At 44.8% G+C, this 18089-nt stretch overlaps 1 protein-coding gene across 2 annotated transcripts; it reads left to right on the top strand.

Moving 5' to 3' along the window:
• The first annotated feature begins 1443 nt into the window (after nucleotides 1–1443).
• On the top strand, nucleotides 1444–16943 carry mntb (MAX network transcriptional repressor b). 2 transcript variants are annotated; one of them, XM_053479091.1, is made up of 6 exons: nucleotides 1444–1767; nucleotides 6201–6900; nucleotides 7097–7138; nucleotides 8453–8564; nucleotides 14776–14968; nucleotides 16268–16943. In XM_053479091.1, exons 1-6 carry the CDS (start codon nucleotides 1695–1697, stop codon nucleotides 16840–16842), a joined length of 1695 nt encoding a protein of 564 aa, XP_053335066.1. In that variant the 5' UTR covers nucleotides 1444–1694; the 3' UTR covers nucleotides 16843–16943. The 2 variants fall into 2 exon arrangements, with proteins under 2 accessions (XP_053335066.1, XP_053335067.1); XM_053479092.1 differs by lacking the exon at nucleotides 7097–7138.
• Nucleotides 16944–18089: the final 1146 nt, after the last annotated feature.

Below are 18089 nucleotides of genomic sequence, written 5' to 3'. Positions count from 1 at the left end.
ACAGCTGAAACTGATTAACAAAGCCACTTACTTACAAGGTCAATATCCCAGAAGTTTAATTGATTTGATGCTATCCTCTAATTAAAAAGTGTTACTTTCACATTTCAAAGAGGGAATTTCAATGAGGATTTGAGAGTCGGGTTTAACGATGGCGCAGATGCATGACTTGTGTTGAGTAGTACCTTTGTATAGAGTATAATGGTTGATCCACAAAAACGTGTAATTTGCTAGTTAATAACAAAGTAATGACTATGTTTGCATTATTTTGTTACAGCCCTTATATGTGAGGAAGAAATATGTTTGACACAGAGTTGAAAAGTAAACAACACGAGCAAATAGTAGCAGCTACTGCAATGAAAGTGGCGTAAAGTGGTACAAAACACTTTTTTCAAAGTAAAGTTTACATCCAGTGTAAAAAAAAAACATAGTCATATCCAATTCACACCCGTCATTAGGGCACTCCTCAATCAAGGATTCCAGTCAGGGAGGGGCTGAAGAATATCAACGTTTCCTCCGAGTCAGGTGACGCCAGCCAACCACATCTTTTTTAACTGCTTAGCCACACACCATTGGGAGCGGTGTAACACACTTGGAGGACAGCGCAATCCGCTCCTTCCACTTCCTTGAGCTCGCATACGCCCTTGAGTGGCTATAGAGCCGTAATTGATGTGAGAGTGCTTGAGTGCCTCCCATCCCTTCTCTCAGAGAAAGCTTGGCCAATCAGGTCTCTCCAGGCACCTGGCGAGTAGTGGCTTAAACAGATAATGCTGTAAGTTACTGTGTTTCTGATTGGGAGAGTGGAGGTTCAAGCCACTAATAATGTAGCAGGAATTTTCCACTGTTGCAAGGCCCTTAACCCAATCTGCTCCAGACGAGCTGTATCTTGACTGACACTGACTGACCCCAGATTTCTAACTGGGATATGTGAAAAATTACAATTTCCCTTTAGAATTAATAAAGTACTCTAATTTAATAATATGCGGGAAAAAAAGGTTAAACAGCAGGAATGTGCAAATACTTTTTGGCGGCACTGTAGGGCAGCAGTTTGAATGATCACGATCATGGGATCATAAAATTGCATAATCATTGCTGCAAGTCATGCACATTTTGAATCATATACTATACGTGTCTAAATTATATTTATTTCATACCTTTACATTCCTAAAAAATATATATATATAAGTCCTTTTATTGCAGCTATACTCTAAAATCCTTGAGGGTAAAAAAAAATAAAAATAAAATCAATATGATAATCTTCAAACATCTTTAAATCCTTTAAACCTCACTCACGTTTGTTGACAGAAGGAGCTTCTGTCATTTCTGAATCCTGATCCGGATCAGCGTAGCCTTGTTTTTTTAGAAGCTGGTAGTATTTGAGGGCGGGGCTTTGTGTACGAAGGCGGAGCTTGATCGCTATGCCGCCTTCCACTGTGTTGTGTTTTCTGTTACTCGCATCGCCATCTTGTTGCAAGTCAAGTCATGCACGTCTGAGGAATTTTCGGGAGACCCGGAGAGATTTCTTTTTTTATGTAATTACACGAGTGAAATAAGTGTTAAAGCTTAGTGTGAGTGTGTGTGAACGATCCGGTCATTCTGCAAACGCGCAACTTGCACTAGTGTGTGTATGTGTGTGTGCGTGCGGGTGTATGAGTGTGTGTGTGTTTTAAAGACACTGTATCCGCTCGGTGAACGAAATGAGTATTGAAACACTGCTGGAGGCGGCTAGATATCTGGAGTGGCAAGCCCAGCAACAACAGATTACACGTGGTAAGGTGGGAATGGGGGAGTGTGGGGTGGGTTGGGGGAGGGGGTGGTTTTAAATTGTGTTTGAAGAATTTTAAAGATGTAAAAAAAAATTTTACGTGTTTGAAGTAATGCATGCTGCAGCGCTTTGTGAAATGTCATGCAACTGGTAACGTTACAATGACACGCAGCGCAACACTGGAACAATGTAACAGTGCAAACATTCGAACGTTATAATGATGTAGCAGGAACATTGAAACAGCGCAACATAGTAACAATCTAACGTCTCGGTTTCCGGGTTAAATCCGTGCTATATTTAGTCGGCGACTCCGCGCGCGCAGTCCCGCCGTAGTGGGTGGTGGGTGCGTGAACACACACTCACGCGCTCCCTCTCTTTCTCTCTCTCTCTCACACACTCAAGCACACATACACACTTTCTCTTTCCTTCTTTTTTCTTCCTATTTATTGAATAGACCCCTGAATTAAAATCATCAAAGCAGCTTTGTTTCAATTTATGGAATGCCGTAATGATTGTGCAATGGGCGGTGGCGACTCTGTGTGTGTGTGTGTGTGTGTGTTTACAGCATGACATTATCGCCGCGTGACTTTTCGTCTTACTTCCTGCTTCGTGATTGTGTATCTCATTTCTGTGTTTTTTTATCATTACTATTTTTTTTTTAATTATTATATCTCATTTGCAACGATTAATTCCCCTTGTGTGTGTGTAACTGTGTGTGTGTGTGTAATCGCAACAATCTGGGAGTAGGTTGTTTTTTTTTCTGTTTCTTTTCCTTTTTTTTTCCATCCTGAGGATGACGTGTCACTCGGTCCACACCCCCCCGGTGAATAGCGCGTGCTTAAAGGGCCGCCCCTTGCGACCACGTGCGCACTAGACAAGCCCCGCCTCCCGCGGGTCACGACGTGGGGAAGTAGGGCAACTCCCTCCTGCCTGCTGTGTCTCATGCACACACGTTATATAATGGCATGTTATAGGCGTGCATAGTGAAAAAGCGAAACTGGAACGGTGTATATGTGTTAATTTATTGTTTAAAAGTAGATTGCAAAATGTAACTCTTTGTTCTGAGCAACACAATCATCAAGAGCAGTAATGTTATACGCTGCACTGATGTCTATACGACTTTCGTGGACAGTTATCCGGAAAACACCTGCATATATATATTTGTTCCTTGCCTAGAACACTAGGATATACTTTTCAGTATGATTTTATTCTACTTCCAGATGACTGTAAAGATATTCCATTGATTGGCTGATTGATTGATGATTTATGTTCCACGTGTACTACCTAAAATAATATATAAATTACAATCCAATGACACATTTATAAACATACAAATAGAAAATGTTAATGATGCAAACCAAGAAAGTTATAGCGTCACAGAAGTTAGCTCAGTCACCTTGCACCTTCAGGGGTTTAGATCTCACCTCTAGTTTGTGTGCACGTGTGAAGTCCTTGTACTTTGTCGGTATTCTGGTTTTCCCCATGCAGTCTAAATACTGTAGTCGTTGTTGGTCATTTGGCTGCTCCTGTGAACGGGTCGCCACAGCGGAACCATCCGATCCGCACAATTACTTGGCACAGGTTTTAGGTTTTTACAGCGGATGCCTTTCCTGACACAACACTCCATTTTATCTGGGCTTGGGGACCGGCACTGCATGGTTTGGGCATCGGCTGGGAATCGATCGAACTCGGGCCTTCCACATGCCAGGTGAGAAACCTACCACTGAGCCAGCAGTGCCCCAGGCCAATGACTGTGGTATGTTTCCCAATTGGCTGTAGTGTATAACTGGGAGTGAGTGCATGTGTGCGTGTGCTTTACAAATGGTTAGCACTCCTTTCATGGTGGTGCGGCCAAACCTTGTTCCCTAAGTACCCGGGGAGAGGCTCTTGCATAGCATTAATAAAACATAACACAATTAGTAAAAAAAATCTTGGTATTGCTTGTTTTTTTTTTTTAATGTACAGTGGTTATGTTCATAATATAATATCACATCACTACGATCATTCAGGACATCCGTTTAGTACGTGAAATTTGGTCTATGGTTAAGGTTTCTGGCCTGGATATAGATCTCAGTATGACTCCAGTTCCAGTGCATTCCAAAAGCTGTCTCGTGATGTGGAGTTCAGTTAGGGCTCTGTGCAGGACACCCAAATTTGTCCACTCTGACCCCCAGCACGCCATGTTTTCCTAAAGCAAAGATATCCTATACGATTGTGTGCCTCCAAAATTGTTGCAAAGATTTGAAGAAAGAACCATGAACGAGTATCAGATGTCTGTTTACCTCTTGTTTTTTCTTCCCGTATATTGTACATCATTATGTCTTCAGTGGCGTGAAACGCCTCGTGTAGTCACGCTTTAACTCTGGAACGCTTCGTGCTTGCGTATCGCCGTAAAATATTTGCGTAGGCTGGTGCTGATAAAAGTTTGATCAGATTTCTCGTCAGCTTCTAAACGAATCTTGTTTAAACGCGTAGTTGTCTCTTCCTGCCGAAATCGTTCTGCTTTAAGGATTTGAAGGTACACGGTTATTAAAGCCGAGTTTTGTGTTTTAACATTTCGTTGCAAATAACTGTGCATGCTTCAATACTAAAAGCGCACAAGAACATCAATGGATAAAAGAACGGATGTCTAAGTAATGAATAATAAGTGCTGTTTTATAAGATACGACCATCTACTCCTGTACATGCTTGCGTAGGTTCCTTGCTTTGTTTGTGCTCTAGACCGCGTGTGTGTGTGTGAGTAATTGCGCGTGCTTTTACACAACGAGAGAGGGAGGGAGTTTAAACGGTGTCCTGTTGGCACGTTTTTTTTTTTATCCTCTGACACTCAGTAGTCTATGTCATCTTTATAAAGAAACAAGGCACTCTCCAGTCGCTCGGGACACCGTCCATCTGTTAACTTTTTATCCGAGAGCCTGGAGCTGTCCTTCTCTCAGCCCTCATTAACGGACATAACGTCGTAGCTGCATACGCTGCTGTGTGTAATCAATTAGTTGAAACAAAAGAGCACGTTCTGCTCAGCGGTGTTACTGTACTCGACAGATCGCGCAAACGGACGTGCCTTCTCCCTATAGCGCACTTTCGTCACGTCTTCTCGGTTCTTAAATCGGCTCAGCGTGCTGCTCTCGTCCCAAGAGCCTTGTTCTGGCGAAAGCGAGATGCAGGACGAGGGGAGGGGGAGGAGTGAGGGAGAATTGTGTTTTGGGTGCTCGCTTGGTACCAGCTCAATTTGACGTTCAAGGATTCCCACGTGCCTCTGTGTTGGTCTCTTTGCATCCATGGCAACCGTCGCCTCGCACGCTCGACCGCATTAACAGCTCCTGTTTTTTTTTTGTTTTTTTTGTTGAGTGGGACGCAGCGTAGGCACTGCAGCAGCGGATCACAGCTCGTGTCTCATAGCGCTAATGACATCAGCTGAAATGTGCTTTGGGCAGCTCGCAAATCCTCCCACCCCCCTCCTCCTTCTGTATTAAAACCCTACCCAGAGAACAAAAGCTCAACCATTGGTTAACGCCTCCTCTACAGCTCCGTTTGTCCGTCACCACAACACGACCAATCGAAGAGTCTGCAGACGAGACGCAGATTCAGATCCCCCCCCCTCACACACACACACACACACACACACTTCCTCTGCGTGCATGAGGCTGAACGGTATCAGGGCTCTGGTGCTGGTTTCTGGGTCAGACACCTCCCAAGGCTTTTCTCCAAAGCCTGGATTATGCTTTGTCAGAAGAGAATCGTTTAAGAAGAACAACTTCTCAAAGCCTGGAACGTTCCTGATTACTAGCCGTTTTGCACAAGATGGGGAAATTGAAAGTACACACACTCCCGCTGTTAAATAAAAAATGGTGGCACGATGCATCGCAGAAAGGACGTTAAAGTTCTTAGCGTGTAGAAACTGGCATTAGATACAGAACAGCCCCCTGACACGTGAAAATATAAAACTAAAGCGTTCCTGAACACTCGATCCTGATTCGTTGGAATTCATTTTCTATAACCTGCTCTATTTAACGTGCTTTCCCCCCCCCTAAAAACCCAAAACCTTCCTGCTTCTGTAAAAAGCCAAAGAAATGGTTGATTTTGGTGAAACTTTCTGCGGAAGGCGTCTTTCCGGTGAACCAGACTTCATCCGACTTTGTCCGCTTGACCTCCTTCAACTCCGAGTCTATACAGCTGAGTACAGGGTGACGGAACCTGCTTAGCCGGTTTTAAAGTCACACCTTTACTACGCTCCTAGTAGCCGAGGTGTCATCTTCCTTTGCTTCGTGCCTCGCGTCAGCGCCACGTGGTGAACGTGGTGAACGTGGTTAAAGGTTTGTCCTTTACAAGGACAGTCACAGTAACAGTTTCACTTTATCAAGTAAATGAGTAAGTAAAACTGTAGACACGTCTCCGTGAGTATCTGTTCAACCATTTCTTGTCTTTTCTCTCCTTCCAGACGAAGATGAGCGACGACAAAAGGCCCTCCTGTCCTGTGCAGCGGAACCCAAGCGTCCCGAAATCACTGCCACGTCTGTCCAGCCAGTGCAGGTCAACCACACGATTTGGGCCGAAGATGTACGAACAGAGCTTCACAACCACCAGCAACGACCTCCCGTCCTTGCCCCAGCCCCTGCCCCAGCCCCAGCCCTTGCCCCTGCCCCTTCCCCAGTCCCAGTCCCTGCCCCATCCCCTGCTCTTGCCCCTGCCCCTCCTTTGCCTCCACCCATGCCCATAACAGTCATCCCAATCCCTGTGGTTCCTGCTAACCCTGCAGCAGCGCTCCATACAGCCTCCCCCATACCGATGGTAAACAGCACTCTGGCTACAGCACTGTCCCCGTCAGTCGCTCCTTTACTCAGCTCCGTAGTGAAGGACACACACACTCCGCATCAGCATCTTCAGCCGGTTCAGCATCGCCCCCTGCTCACCCACGTGAAGGCGGAAGGCAGCACCTTGCCTCAGTCGGGCACCAGTCCCAAGCAGCAGCCTCAGGCCCTGCTGCAGCCCTACCCGGCCCCTGTGATCACCTCCCAGCATGCTTTGCTCGCCCAGCCCACTCTCGGACAGCCTCAGAATCACATATCACAACCGGCACGGACCAACGGCGCAGCCTTGGAGGACACCCGTGGTCTGGAGGGCAAGAGGCGACCCGGAGGGTGAGGTTTAAAAAAATTTTTATGCAAATTTTTGCTTCAGCAGTAAGGCTAAGGCAGCTAATAAGGTGTAGAACATTATGCAGTGTGCAGACGGCTAAGGGATGTTATTAAATAAATCTAGAAGAGTGACTTGGATTATACATTGCTCCTATTCAGCTCCAGTTCTAACCTAAATGCATCAACATTGTGCTTACAGAGCAGGAACCAGGGAGGTGCACAATAAGCTAGAAAAGAATAGGTGAGTTACTTCCACTTCTGTATCTGCTCCACATATTCTGCCTGTGCTTTAAGCACGATTGCGCTACTGACTTTTATAGCGGGCTGGATCTAGTCGAGGGAATTATATAGGTAAAGATACGGAAAAGACTTTAACACCGCACGATAAGAATATGTGTGAATAGAAAAAACAAAACAAAAAGAGTGAGTGTATTTGTTGAAGTGTGTATAAATACAGTAACAGTGTTGGGGAAAGGGGTTTAACCAGGCTGCCGGTCTTCCTTACTAACATTTATGAGCTTTTATGATGTTAATTGTGGTAATAATTAATCATGTGTTTTTTTGTTTTTTCTTTTCCTCCTCTCTTGTGCCCATCAGTGCTCAAAGGCTCCAAACACACTTATCGTCTCAGGGCGTTAGACAACCGATATTTAAGTTGCATTACGTCCAAAAACATTAATCCCGATTCTGGTAGTCAGTATTTGAGATCTGCGTAATTTAAGACGAATCCTCGTTGATTTTGGAAATGTCGGAAAACATAAAATAAACAACAACCTTGGGCTTTAAACAGTAGATTTTCTTGAACTTTTTGAAACAAATTTCAAAAATAAGCTAAATGTCCCAAACTGGTTCGCTTGATTTGTAATTGGGAAAAGAATTGCATCAAATAAAACATTATACTAGCCTGTATTCCTATTGGTGGAATTCCTCGCATCCTTTTCCTGCCGACCTCTTTCCTGCCTCTTCGTTTCCTTTTCTTTCCTTTTTTGCCATTTCCTTTCATTTGCATTCCTTTATCCATCTTGCCCTTTTCTTTCTTGCCTTTTTTTCTCACTTTTTGTTCTTCTTGCCCTTTCCTTTCTGTTCATTTAATTTCTTTTCTATTCCCGATCTTGCACTGTCCTTTCCTGTTTTTTAAGTCCATTTTCTTTCCTCTCCATTCCTTCCTTTCCCTATCTTGCCCCGCCCTTTCCCTTTTCCCCCCTTTTTTCCCTTTCATCTCCTTCCTTTTCAGGCCTTTTCCTTACTTGCCCTTTCCTTTCTTTGCCTTTTCTGCTTTTGTTTCTGGATGATTAAATAATTTATCAAGATTTTTCCAAATGAAAAATTGCAAGCAAGGAAAAAAAAAAAAAAAGTTTCACGCAGGCCTAACCCTTTTGATCAAATCTCGAATCTGACGAAATAAACACTGATAAAAGCCCTAGTTATAAACGTATGAAATATAGAAACGATATTGCGAAACACTTCCTTTGTTCTGCTCTGCTATTCCGCTTCAGTAACTCTCAATCGCACCCGAGCTTAAGCGTTTACGACCTGCTCTATGTGTCTGCTTCAGACGTGCACATCTAAAGGAGTGCTTCGAGACCCTCAAGAGGAACGTCCCCAACGTGGACGAGAAGAAGACCTCCAATCTGAGCGTGCTCCGAAGCGCCCTGCGCTACATCCAGGTACGGACTCGAAACGGACATGAATACGCATTAATGGGTTTTGCGCGGGATTCGGGAAGTCTAAGTACAGTATATGATGGAGCTGGAGTCCTGTAAGGCCGTCTCGCAAAAGCTGAAGGAGCTGATAGAGGAACAAGATGGAGGACTTGAAAGGGGTTTCTAAGAGGGACGGTTCAGTGGGTTTGTCGTGTTTTTTTTGGATGAAATGTGCGTAGGTGTGTTTTTTTACACTTTAGGAAGGAGATTAGGAACGACAGCTTTAGTGTCCATGGATGAGTGGAAGATACAGTCTGAAACGTTTGCAGTTATAACTGTGGGAGTTATTACGTTAGTATTTTGATAGTAGTATGACTGTGTGTGTGTGTGCGCTTCTTACAGGGTGTGTTTCGATTAGGCTCGAGCATGGACAGGATTGGATTAAGGAAGTTGGTGGTTGTAAAAGTTAATGTTTAACCCCGTGGGTGGGACGGTTACTCGGGGTCAGAGTGTCTGCGTTGTCCTGAAGCACCAGGGTTCAGATTTTACCATCTTGAAAAATGAAAAACTTTAAAATAATCAAGGATATACGGTTTATACATATTATGGACGCATGTGTGTATATATACTGTATATGTATATATATTTTCCCCCTTTCTCTTTTATTTTTTTCATAATGAACTGCGTGCGAGTGTGATTAAACCAGTATAGCTCTCTGTTTTTCTCTCTCACACTCTCTCTCTTCCTTTCCACCCACACACACACACACACGCACAGCTTACGTGCTATTGGCAGGAAAGCTTCTCAGGCATATGCCTGTTTTGATCCTCGCTGCGAGCTCATGCTTAGTCATTATGTCCGTTTGTCCATCTGGGCTTTTTAAGAAAATATATTTTTTTAAGTAGTTTCGAGGTGTTTGAGCTTCCGGTAGAGAAGATAAAATGTACGTCTTTTACTACCAAGAATGACTTGTAAGATCACATCATTTATCATAAAAGTTTGATAGGATTTGTAGACGTGTATTATGCAAGCCTGTGAAGGAAGCGATGGCGCTGGTAGTGCAGGGAAACAGGCCACGCAGTGACACAGTTACTTCGGATCCTCCTGTACGAACACCGAGCGTCGTGTTCCTCCCTCCTTCCTGCGAGGCCACGTGAGCCCCGAGCACATGGCGAGCGCGAGCCCGATGATGTCAGCGGCAGCTCTAGACAAAATCCCTCCCCTCCCCCCTCCCCGCTCGTTTCGTCTTGCTGCCAGACTCTGTTTTGCTGCACACTGCTCTGGTGTAGCACATGCTCACTGGCGCGTCGACTCAAAGCTGCAGCCTCCTCAGGGGCAGCGAGAGAGAAAGAGAGAGAGCGCTAAGAGAGAGAGAGAGAGAGAGCGCTAAGAGACGAGCTTGATTCGAGAAATGAGAAAAGGCCAGGAAAAGAATGAGAAGTCTACGTCTTGTGCTTGCCAGGACGTCTTGTACTTTTTAATACGCAAATCCGTTCAACTCGTCTTTTTCCCCCCACGTAGACATGAATAGCAGGGGCGTCCTAGATTCCGCGATACCCGTCCCACTGATAGCAACGAAACCTTTAATTATGCAAATCTCCCTGTAATGTTTCAGAAAAGTTTTTTTTTTTTTTTTTGAGATGTGTGTGTGTGTGTACGTGGATAACAAATTGCGACATAATGTTTCCTTGCCACTGTTCTCAGATATGTGTCACCACCAGACTAGGAAGTCATTTTCCAACATAATGATTCCTAATCTCGATCTCAACCGTCTCCGCATTCTTTCTGACGTTTACTGATCCCGATAGAGGATGCGGGAAGCGGCGTGTCCGCGTAGCGATGGAGAGAACACGAGGGGCGGCTGTAATTACAGAGGAAGAGGAAGGGTTTGGAGGAGTACTGGGATGTGGGCGTCCGAGAGGTGTCAGGGTGGAACATGGAAGGGGTCGCGCCATCCAATCAAAGCAGACCTGGCAATCCCGGCTCGGCCTCCTTCTCTGTCGCCACGTTGCTCTCTTTCTCTTCCGTTGCCAGGGAGACTGCGGCGGGTTCCAGCTGTTGCCGTGGTGATATCCTGCGGGACCCGGCGATGCTGTCTGCTCAAGTAGCTGCAAGACAAAAGGCAGAGACTGACCTCAGATCAGTTCGAGCGTTCGAGGGCGCGATCACATGACCCGTCTCGTGACACGTGCTCACTTTTTGTTATGTTTTAGATTTTTAGTGTCAGTGATGCATTGTGATTCTTTTGATTGATCACACTGATTTTAAAATAAGTTATTTTTAACAATCTGTTAATTTATTTATGTTTGTATTTGAGGTGGTAAAACATTGCAGTTCCTCTACGATCCTACAGGTGGTGCAACACAGATCGAATCAGCACCGTGATATCGCGATAATATCGTATCAAGGGGCTCCCGGTGATTCCCGTCTCTGACTGTTGTTTAATTCCTGCTTTCCCTCAACGTCTAAAAAAAAACAAAATGTTCCTGAAGAGAAGGACGTTTCTCATTAAGGACATTTCATTTTCTGCACAAGACTTAAAAATAAAGTCTTCTATTCCTGGACTCATTACACTTGACATTTTGCTTCCGGAAAAGTTTCTAACTAACTCGAATCTTGAGACGCTTCCAGCAAAAAAAAGCAAACACCCATTTTTGGAGTGCAAAGCGGGGCTGGTGTGACGCGACCGGATTAAAAATAGACCCGGGGTTGAGCGAAGCGACTGGGTTTAAAGAACGAAACGGCGAGTCTGAGAGTCATGTAATTTACAAGATGAGCTTAATGATCTGTTCGAGTCTAATTAAGAAATGTTATTTATTACTCGGCTGATTTTGGGAGCCGGAAATGACAAGATGGAGAACGGGAGAGCGCGATCGTGTAGTCGTTTTCCCAGGACGTTAATGTTAAAAAGCACACGTCCCCATAGGGCTTCACCTCTTAACCAAAACGTCTGTTGAATGTTAAGATTTTAACAGTTTTGTTGAATGCTGTGTGTGTGTGTGTGTGTGTGTGTGTGTGTGTGTGTGTGTGTGTGTGTGTGTTGCTTAGTTTCTGCATGGAAAGGCTTATGGTGGACTCACTGACCGGACTCTCCAATCACGCTAATCCCGGATCAAGCTGCACTCACACATGCTCCGCGTTATCCCGCACTGCGGCGCTTTCTTGTGGATGATAATATAAACACGGGATATTAAGTGAATATGACCCTTAATATCCACATCCATAGAATCGTCCACGTTACCTGAATATAATAATAAAAACACCTAATTCCGTTTTTGTACGTGGATTGCTTCTCTTTGAATTATTCACAATCCGTTTCCTAAAGACGGGAATCACCAGGGAGCTCGCGAGACGATGTTATCACGGTATCTCGGTGCTGAGACGATTTGTATTGCGATTATGTAAGCGGCGATTTTCAAAATTTATTATAATTACAAATACATTTTTTTTGATCATTTTTTTAAATAAGATTTATTGCAATTCTAAACAAATTAAGCAAAAAACATTCTGCCACACAGGATGCTGTGCTTTGTGAATAGTTTAAAATGCACCCCCTACAGGATCATAGTGGAACTGCAACTGCAACATTTTACCACTTCAAACACGAACAAATCTCTTTGAATACAGTTTGAAGGAATTAGTTTATTTATTTATTTTTCATATACCAGGACAGTCATCACATAGCGGCATCAACGAGCAAGAGTCTATTTGTTTGTTTGTTTATTTGTTTGTTTTTGAGTCTAGAAAGTGGCAAATACAGCCATGTGGTCCGGCTAGGAGGTGCGACGCCCTTTCCCTCTTTCCCTCGTCAATCACAGTGACATTAACCATTCGCCGGCATCTGTGAGCTCATCTATGTGGAAGAGGGCAGATAGCGTTTCACCTGCGAGTGTGTTACACATGAGCAGCGGTTTAAAACGGTGCTTAGTTTGGACTATTAGAGGAAGCATGTGGCATCCTTAACCCAACCCGGACGGTAGCTGGCATAAAGGATGGAGTCCAGCGACTGGGAACAAATAATAAGCAGCTGCGATGTTGATTTATTGTATTAACCAAGAAATGACTCACACCCAGGCTCTCTCCTCAAAAGGCTCAGATATTGTAGTTGAAGTTCACACGAAAGTGAAAGTAGCCGTTACCAGAAGCAGAGACACGTCTTTGACGTCACTGCGTCCTTTCCCCCGATCTGTCTGTTGCCACAAAAGGGGAAAGTCTTTTTTTTTTTTTTGGTTCTTGTTTTCTCAGACTGCTGCTCTCGCATACCAAGGATTCGTAACCGCCAGCGCTGGACCGTAGAGACTGTCACCTGATCAGCGCAGCCAGTCTTTCACTTTTGGTCTCCAGTATTCATTTGCTTGTGTCGTAACACAGTGTTTAGGCACAAAAGCAGGAAGCTGGCTGCAGTTGGTTCGAGGCCGTCACTCTTTCTGGCAGACGGGAAGACGGCCAAGTTAAACAGATTTTCATTCCACGGCGTGTTGATGTTTTCTCCCCACAAAAGCATGTGACTGGAGTTTAACGTGACTCTCAAATCTTGAAAATGACGAGCATGGATATGATACTAGATATAGAAAAAATACTGTACAAGGGGCGTTCAGGTCAAACCGGGACTTTTAATGGTGCAGGAGACAGTAATGAGTGCATCTTTATTTCTTTAGCTCTGAAACGTGGTTGTTGTTGTTTTTGTGCCTCTGCGAGTCCCTGCCCACCTCGAACCCTGTTTACTTTCGTGTTAGTCCGGTTAGCATGACGTCACTGTTTCAGAAGGAACTATTTCTCGCTGTAGCGTGAGCATTTAACGGATGGGGGGGAAAAAATTTTTCTTCTTGGTTTTGTCTTCTTAGTTGTAGACGTCCTTAGGCTGGGGAACCGTATAATAATTAACGCTCGGGTGGATGATTACTGTAACTGTCGCACTTGTTTGCTAGCCTGTATGTTCCCCTGACTTGTTTTTGTGACCTGATAAGATGACCAAAGGTAATTCTGGGTCACCAGGAAGCATATCCTGCATCGCTCTTCCTTTTATCTCTCCTCAGTTCATGGTTTTTGTTTAGATTCTGAACATTAAAAACAAAATACAACCTCGTGACTTTGAAGTACGAGTGCTTTGTAGTAGTCCGGATTTTAAAATATATTAAGACGATAAACTCTTGGAGAGAGTTTTCTTTTAAGACGCTTATTATGTGGCCTTTTTTTTTTTTTTTTTTTTTTTTTTGAGTATTTGAGGAACGCGCGAGGTTACGACATACAGGAGACGGCACACCCGCTAGCACAAAGCCGACACGCACCTCACACTCGGCTGAGACAGCGATGCGGAACTCTCTCTCTCAAGCGGTCAGGCAGGTTTTCTCCAGACGAGCCGATTGGCTGAAACAAAACGCTTTATTTAATCCCCGAGGGCCACGCCGCTCCACTGAGGATGTTGGGAGGAGGCGGGGCTTCGTCAGGGAAGGAAGAGGAAAAGCAGAATAAACAAAGGAAGCACGTCAGTAACCATATACAGGCTTTACAAAACATGCCTGAAAGAGCTGTGTTATAGGGATTTCGCCACGACCAGAGTTTTTTTAACCCAAATATACAGTATAATGTATGTAATATATTTTATTTGTGCAGCAAAAATCAGCAGATCGACACTATAGGGAGACTGAAGTGTAAAAAGCTTTTTTTTTTTTTAACGGAAGGCTTCAAACACAGTACAGTGATGAGACTCTTGGCTGCAATTAACGTTTGAAAGGTGCAAACATTTTAAAGAAGGCCGTACGTCCCTGAATGACGATCCCAGCCGAGATGGCTCGGAGCACACTGCGCTCGTGAACATTCAGCGAGTGGAACGCCTGATCCATGAACATCAATGGATAACTTTTCACCACACATTACAGGAACCCGGCCACGTCCCCCGTACAGTCCTGACCTCACTCCATGCCGTTTGTTACATGTTTAGCATTAAAGGAGTTCCTGGGAGGCCGACGTTTCAGATGTAAAGCAGAAATCAGAAAACTTTTCTACCTTGATGGTGCTCGAGCACCAGTGGAACATTACGATAAGTGCATTAGTGTAGTGAAGGATGTTTTTACTCTCAGGACTGTGCAAATAAAAGTCCCACTTTGACTCGAACGCTTTTGGTATTCCATGTCTTTTGTGTTGTATAAAAACCAGAAATATCCAGTACAGATGTGGAGTGTGGCGAATATACTGTATATTTTTAAAAACATTATTTTTGTTGTTTTGCATGCAGACCCTCAAGCGTAAGGAGAAAGACTACGAGCACGAGATGGAGAAGCTGGCGAGGGAGAAGATCGCCACTCAGCAGAGACTGGCCGAGCTGAAGAACGAGTTGGGCCAGTGCATGGACGTCGTGGAGATCGACCGCATCCTCAGACAGACGGTCCAGCCCGAAGACGACCAGGCGTCCACGTCGACAGCATCAGGTACTGCGCTTCACATTACCCGTCTGGACGAACATCACCATCTACGCTACGTCTCATTTATTTCAGTCTTAGGGAACGTATTCAGTCTCTTTATTCGTTAAGTAAGGTTGCTTGGATGATTTATTCATTTTTTTCCCCGAGCTGAACTGAACATTTCTGCTAAATTTGGGACCGTTTCTCAACGTCGTTCTCGAGCGCAGGATGAAATGCTAATTGAAAGCGAATTACTAAGCGCCGTTACAGCACATCTGAGTTGCTAATAGTGGCACCTAAACAACTCGGTAAAAAAAAGTGAAGCCTAAAGAGATTTAAGGTGGATTAAATTTCATAGTAAGGCAGCTTAGCCATGTCTTCTTAAGGGTTAAGGCACCGAGTTACTGAGCAGAAGGTCGACGGTTCGAGACCCAGCTCCACCAGGTTGCCACAATTCGGCCCTTAAACAAGGCCCCTAACCCTGTCTGCTCCAGGGGCGCTGTATCCTGGCTGACCCTGCACTCTGACCCCGCACTCTGACCCCAGCGACTCTAGGGTATGTGAAGAAAGAATTTCACTGTGCAGCAACAAATAAAGGCTTAAGCTTCATTTCTGGATTTATACTAGACTGCAGGCGATAAATACAAAGTGACAGTTACACTAAATATTCACTCACTTCAAAGGATAAGCAGTTTAAATTTGTTACATTGTTGTATAATCGGTGCAGTAACTCATCACTAATTATACGCTTTGAACCTAATTGATCAAGCTTCTTTTTACAGAGACGTATATACACACACACACACACACACTGTATCCTCTCTCTTAGGATACAGAAACGTTTCCAAACTACATTTCCCAAATACCATATTCTTTGTGTAAATGCTCCTGTGAAAGATTTTCGATTAGATCTGCTTCCTCGCATCATATCTTTAAAAGGTGGAAATATTAAATCAATAGAAATGTCTTTGTTTTATTTTTTATTATTTTTATTCATCGTGCCAGCTGTTGTAATAATACAGTCGTACCTCGGCATACGAGCTTCCCGCCTTAAGAATTGTAATTTTGCAAGAAGTTTGCCTCGGCATGTGAAGCGTTTTCGGTCAGACGAGCGGCCGAACCAACACCGCGTGCACGACTGAGAGCCGTTTATAACTTGTCTGCGTCAGTAAAAAGCCAACCAAAGTAAATTTTTGTGGTTTAAATTTTTTGGCATTTTGTGCAAGACTGAGCACCATGGGATTTCCAAAATGTTAGACCGGATTATCTGCATTTACCGTTCTAAACCGCCTGCAGATTAACTCCAACACTTTTGTTTTTCTACAGAAGGCGAAGACAACTTCGAACAGGATGCGGAAGACGGCACCCCGTCCTCGTCTCGGCCCTCAGCCCTGAGAGTTCCGCCGGCACCGTCTGAGCCACGCGGGCCTGTCCTTCCTCATCCTCCACCTCCTCCCTCCATCCTCCCCTCCCACATCACCTTCCAGCACAAGCCGAGCGCCCCTTCACAGCCCCAGAACGCAGCCATCGCGCCTCAACCCAGCGTCATCGCGCACGCCTCCGTGTCTCACGCGTCCGTCATCCAGGCGGTCAATCACGTCCTGCCGGCTGCTTCCAAACCTATCGGCCACATAACCGTGCACCCGGTGGCACTTTACCAACAGCCGGTGGCCGTCTCGCAGGCTCCGGTGCTGGGCCACATCACACAGACGCTGGCTCAGCAGCCCCAGAGCCACTGCCACGTTAACGGTGCGGCGGTGGGGCAGCAGGGCGCCGTGATGGGGAAGCCCACGGCTGTAGTGGCCCACCATCACGCGGGTCTCGTCGGGCAGGCTGTGCTAAACCCAGTGACTATGGTGACCGTACCGCAGTTTCCCGTCAGCACACTTAAACTAGCATGAGGTTAGTGTTTATGCGCGTGAATATGTGGTGTGTGTGTGAGAGATCTGTGGCATGTCAAGACCATCCGGATGGTCAGAAGAGCACAGGACGTAGTTATTGGTTTAGCATCACGGACTAGCGTTATCGGTTGTTCACACGGAGTGATGAAGGTGCTCGAAACGGAGCACTCTTCCTGTCCGCCGTTCAGTCCTGCTCCTCTGATTAGCTAACAAACTTGAGGCGCCACTTTCTCACACAAGAATAGAAAAAGGAAAAAAAAACAGATCAGTGAGATTGCATGATTCGGTGCATTATTATCAGAAATACGATCCATTATTGGGCTGATATTTGATAATCCCGAAGTCTAGAAGTGCCTAACCTGTGGTCGAAGTCTAATGGCGCCCTCTGCTGCTTTAAACATGGTCCTGCCGAGCCTTTTTCGGGACTTCTCAACACGTCCTTTCAGCAACGTCAAGCGTAGGGCAGCGGTAACGGGGACGACGGCAGGACGCTCGGCAACGACGGAAGCACTGAAACGCATCGAATCGAGCAGTTCGGCAACAGCCGCGCTTCTTCCAGTACAATATTCCAGTGTCGGTGATGTTTCTCCGCTGTGAAATCTACCACTAAATTCCTTCCCTCGAAGTCTTCTCCCGGACGCGCGCTTCACTTTTCACTTCCGCAGGGACGCGATCTGTCGTGGCGCCTCGAAGTCAGGATGTCGATTATGCTGTATGCGAGAGCTCGTCCTTGGATCCGTTTTTTTTTAATATTTTAAAAAAAGCCTTTTTTTTTCTTTCCCCTGTGTTGAGCGAGCTCACTTTAAGGAGATAAATATCGTTTTTTTTTTTTTTTATTACTCCTAATTTATCTGCCACTTCAACTTCGTGTACGCCGGCGTCAACCTTGTACACGATGCTTGATGATCTTCACAACATCCATGTATCATTTAACACTCGCGTGATACCGTCACTGTGTTGCTATCTTATTATGGTACTTTTTTTGTTCATTCTTTTTTTTCTTTCTTTTTTTTAAATATATTTTTATCTTTATTATCCGCAGTAATCCTATCCTCCAAAAAAAGAAAAATCTCCCAAAAAAATCTGCTAAGGCTAAGGATTCGGCGCTCTGATGTACTGCTGTGTGTCATTGCTACGTACTATCAGATTTAACCAGAACACTGTGATACCCTGCTCTTAATTTACAGTCCACACCTTCTACTTTAAAAACAAAAAAAAGAAAGAAAAGAAAAAAAAAAAAAAGCACA

The sequence above is a fragment of the Clarias gariepinus genome, chromosome 19 (assembly GCF_024256425.1).
Source record: "Clarias gariepinus isolate MV-2021 ecotype Netherlands chromosome 19, CGAR_prim_01v2, whole genome shotgun sequence".
Lineage (NCBI taxonomy): Eukaryota > Metazoa > Chordata > Actinopteri > Siluriformes > Clariidae > Clarias > Clarias gariepinus.
The sequence above is the reverse complement of the archived record's forward strand: the minus strand, read 5'-3'. Positions and strand labels throughout refer to the sequence as shown.

Excerpts from the sequence above, each read along its gene's own strand:
- mntb (XM_053479091.1), top strand. The coding sequence starts at position 1,695 with ATGAGTATTGAAACACTGCTGGAGGCGGCTAGATATCTGGAGTGGCAA. Across the intron at positions 6,901-7,096 it reads GGCAAGAGGCGACCCGGAGG|AGCAGGAACCAGGGAGGTGC; the intron begins GTGAGGTTTAAA and ends TTGTGCTTACAG. Across the intron at positions 8,565-14,775 it reads GCGCCCTGCGCTACATCCAG|ACCCTCAAGCGTAAGGAGAA; the intron begins GTACGGACTCGA and ends TTTTGCATGCAG.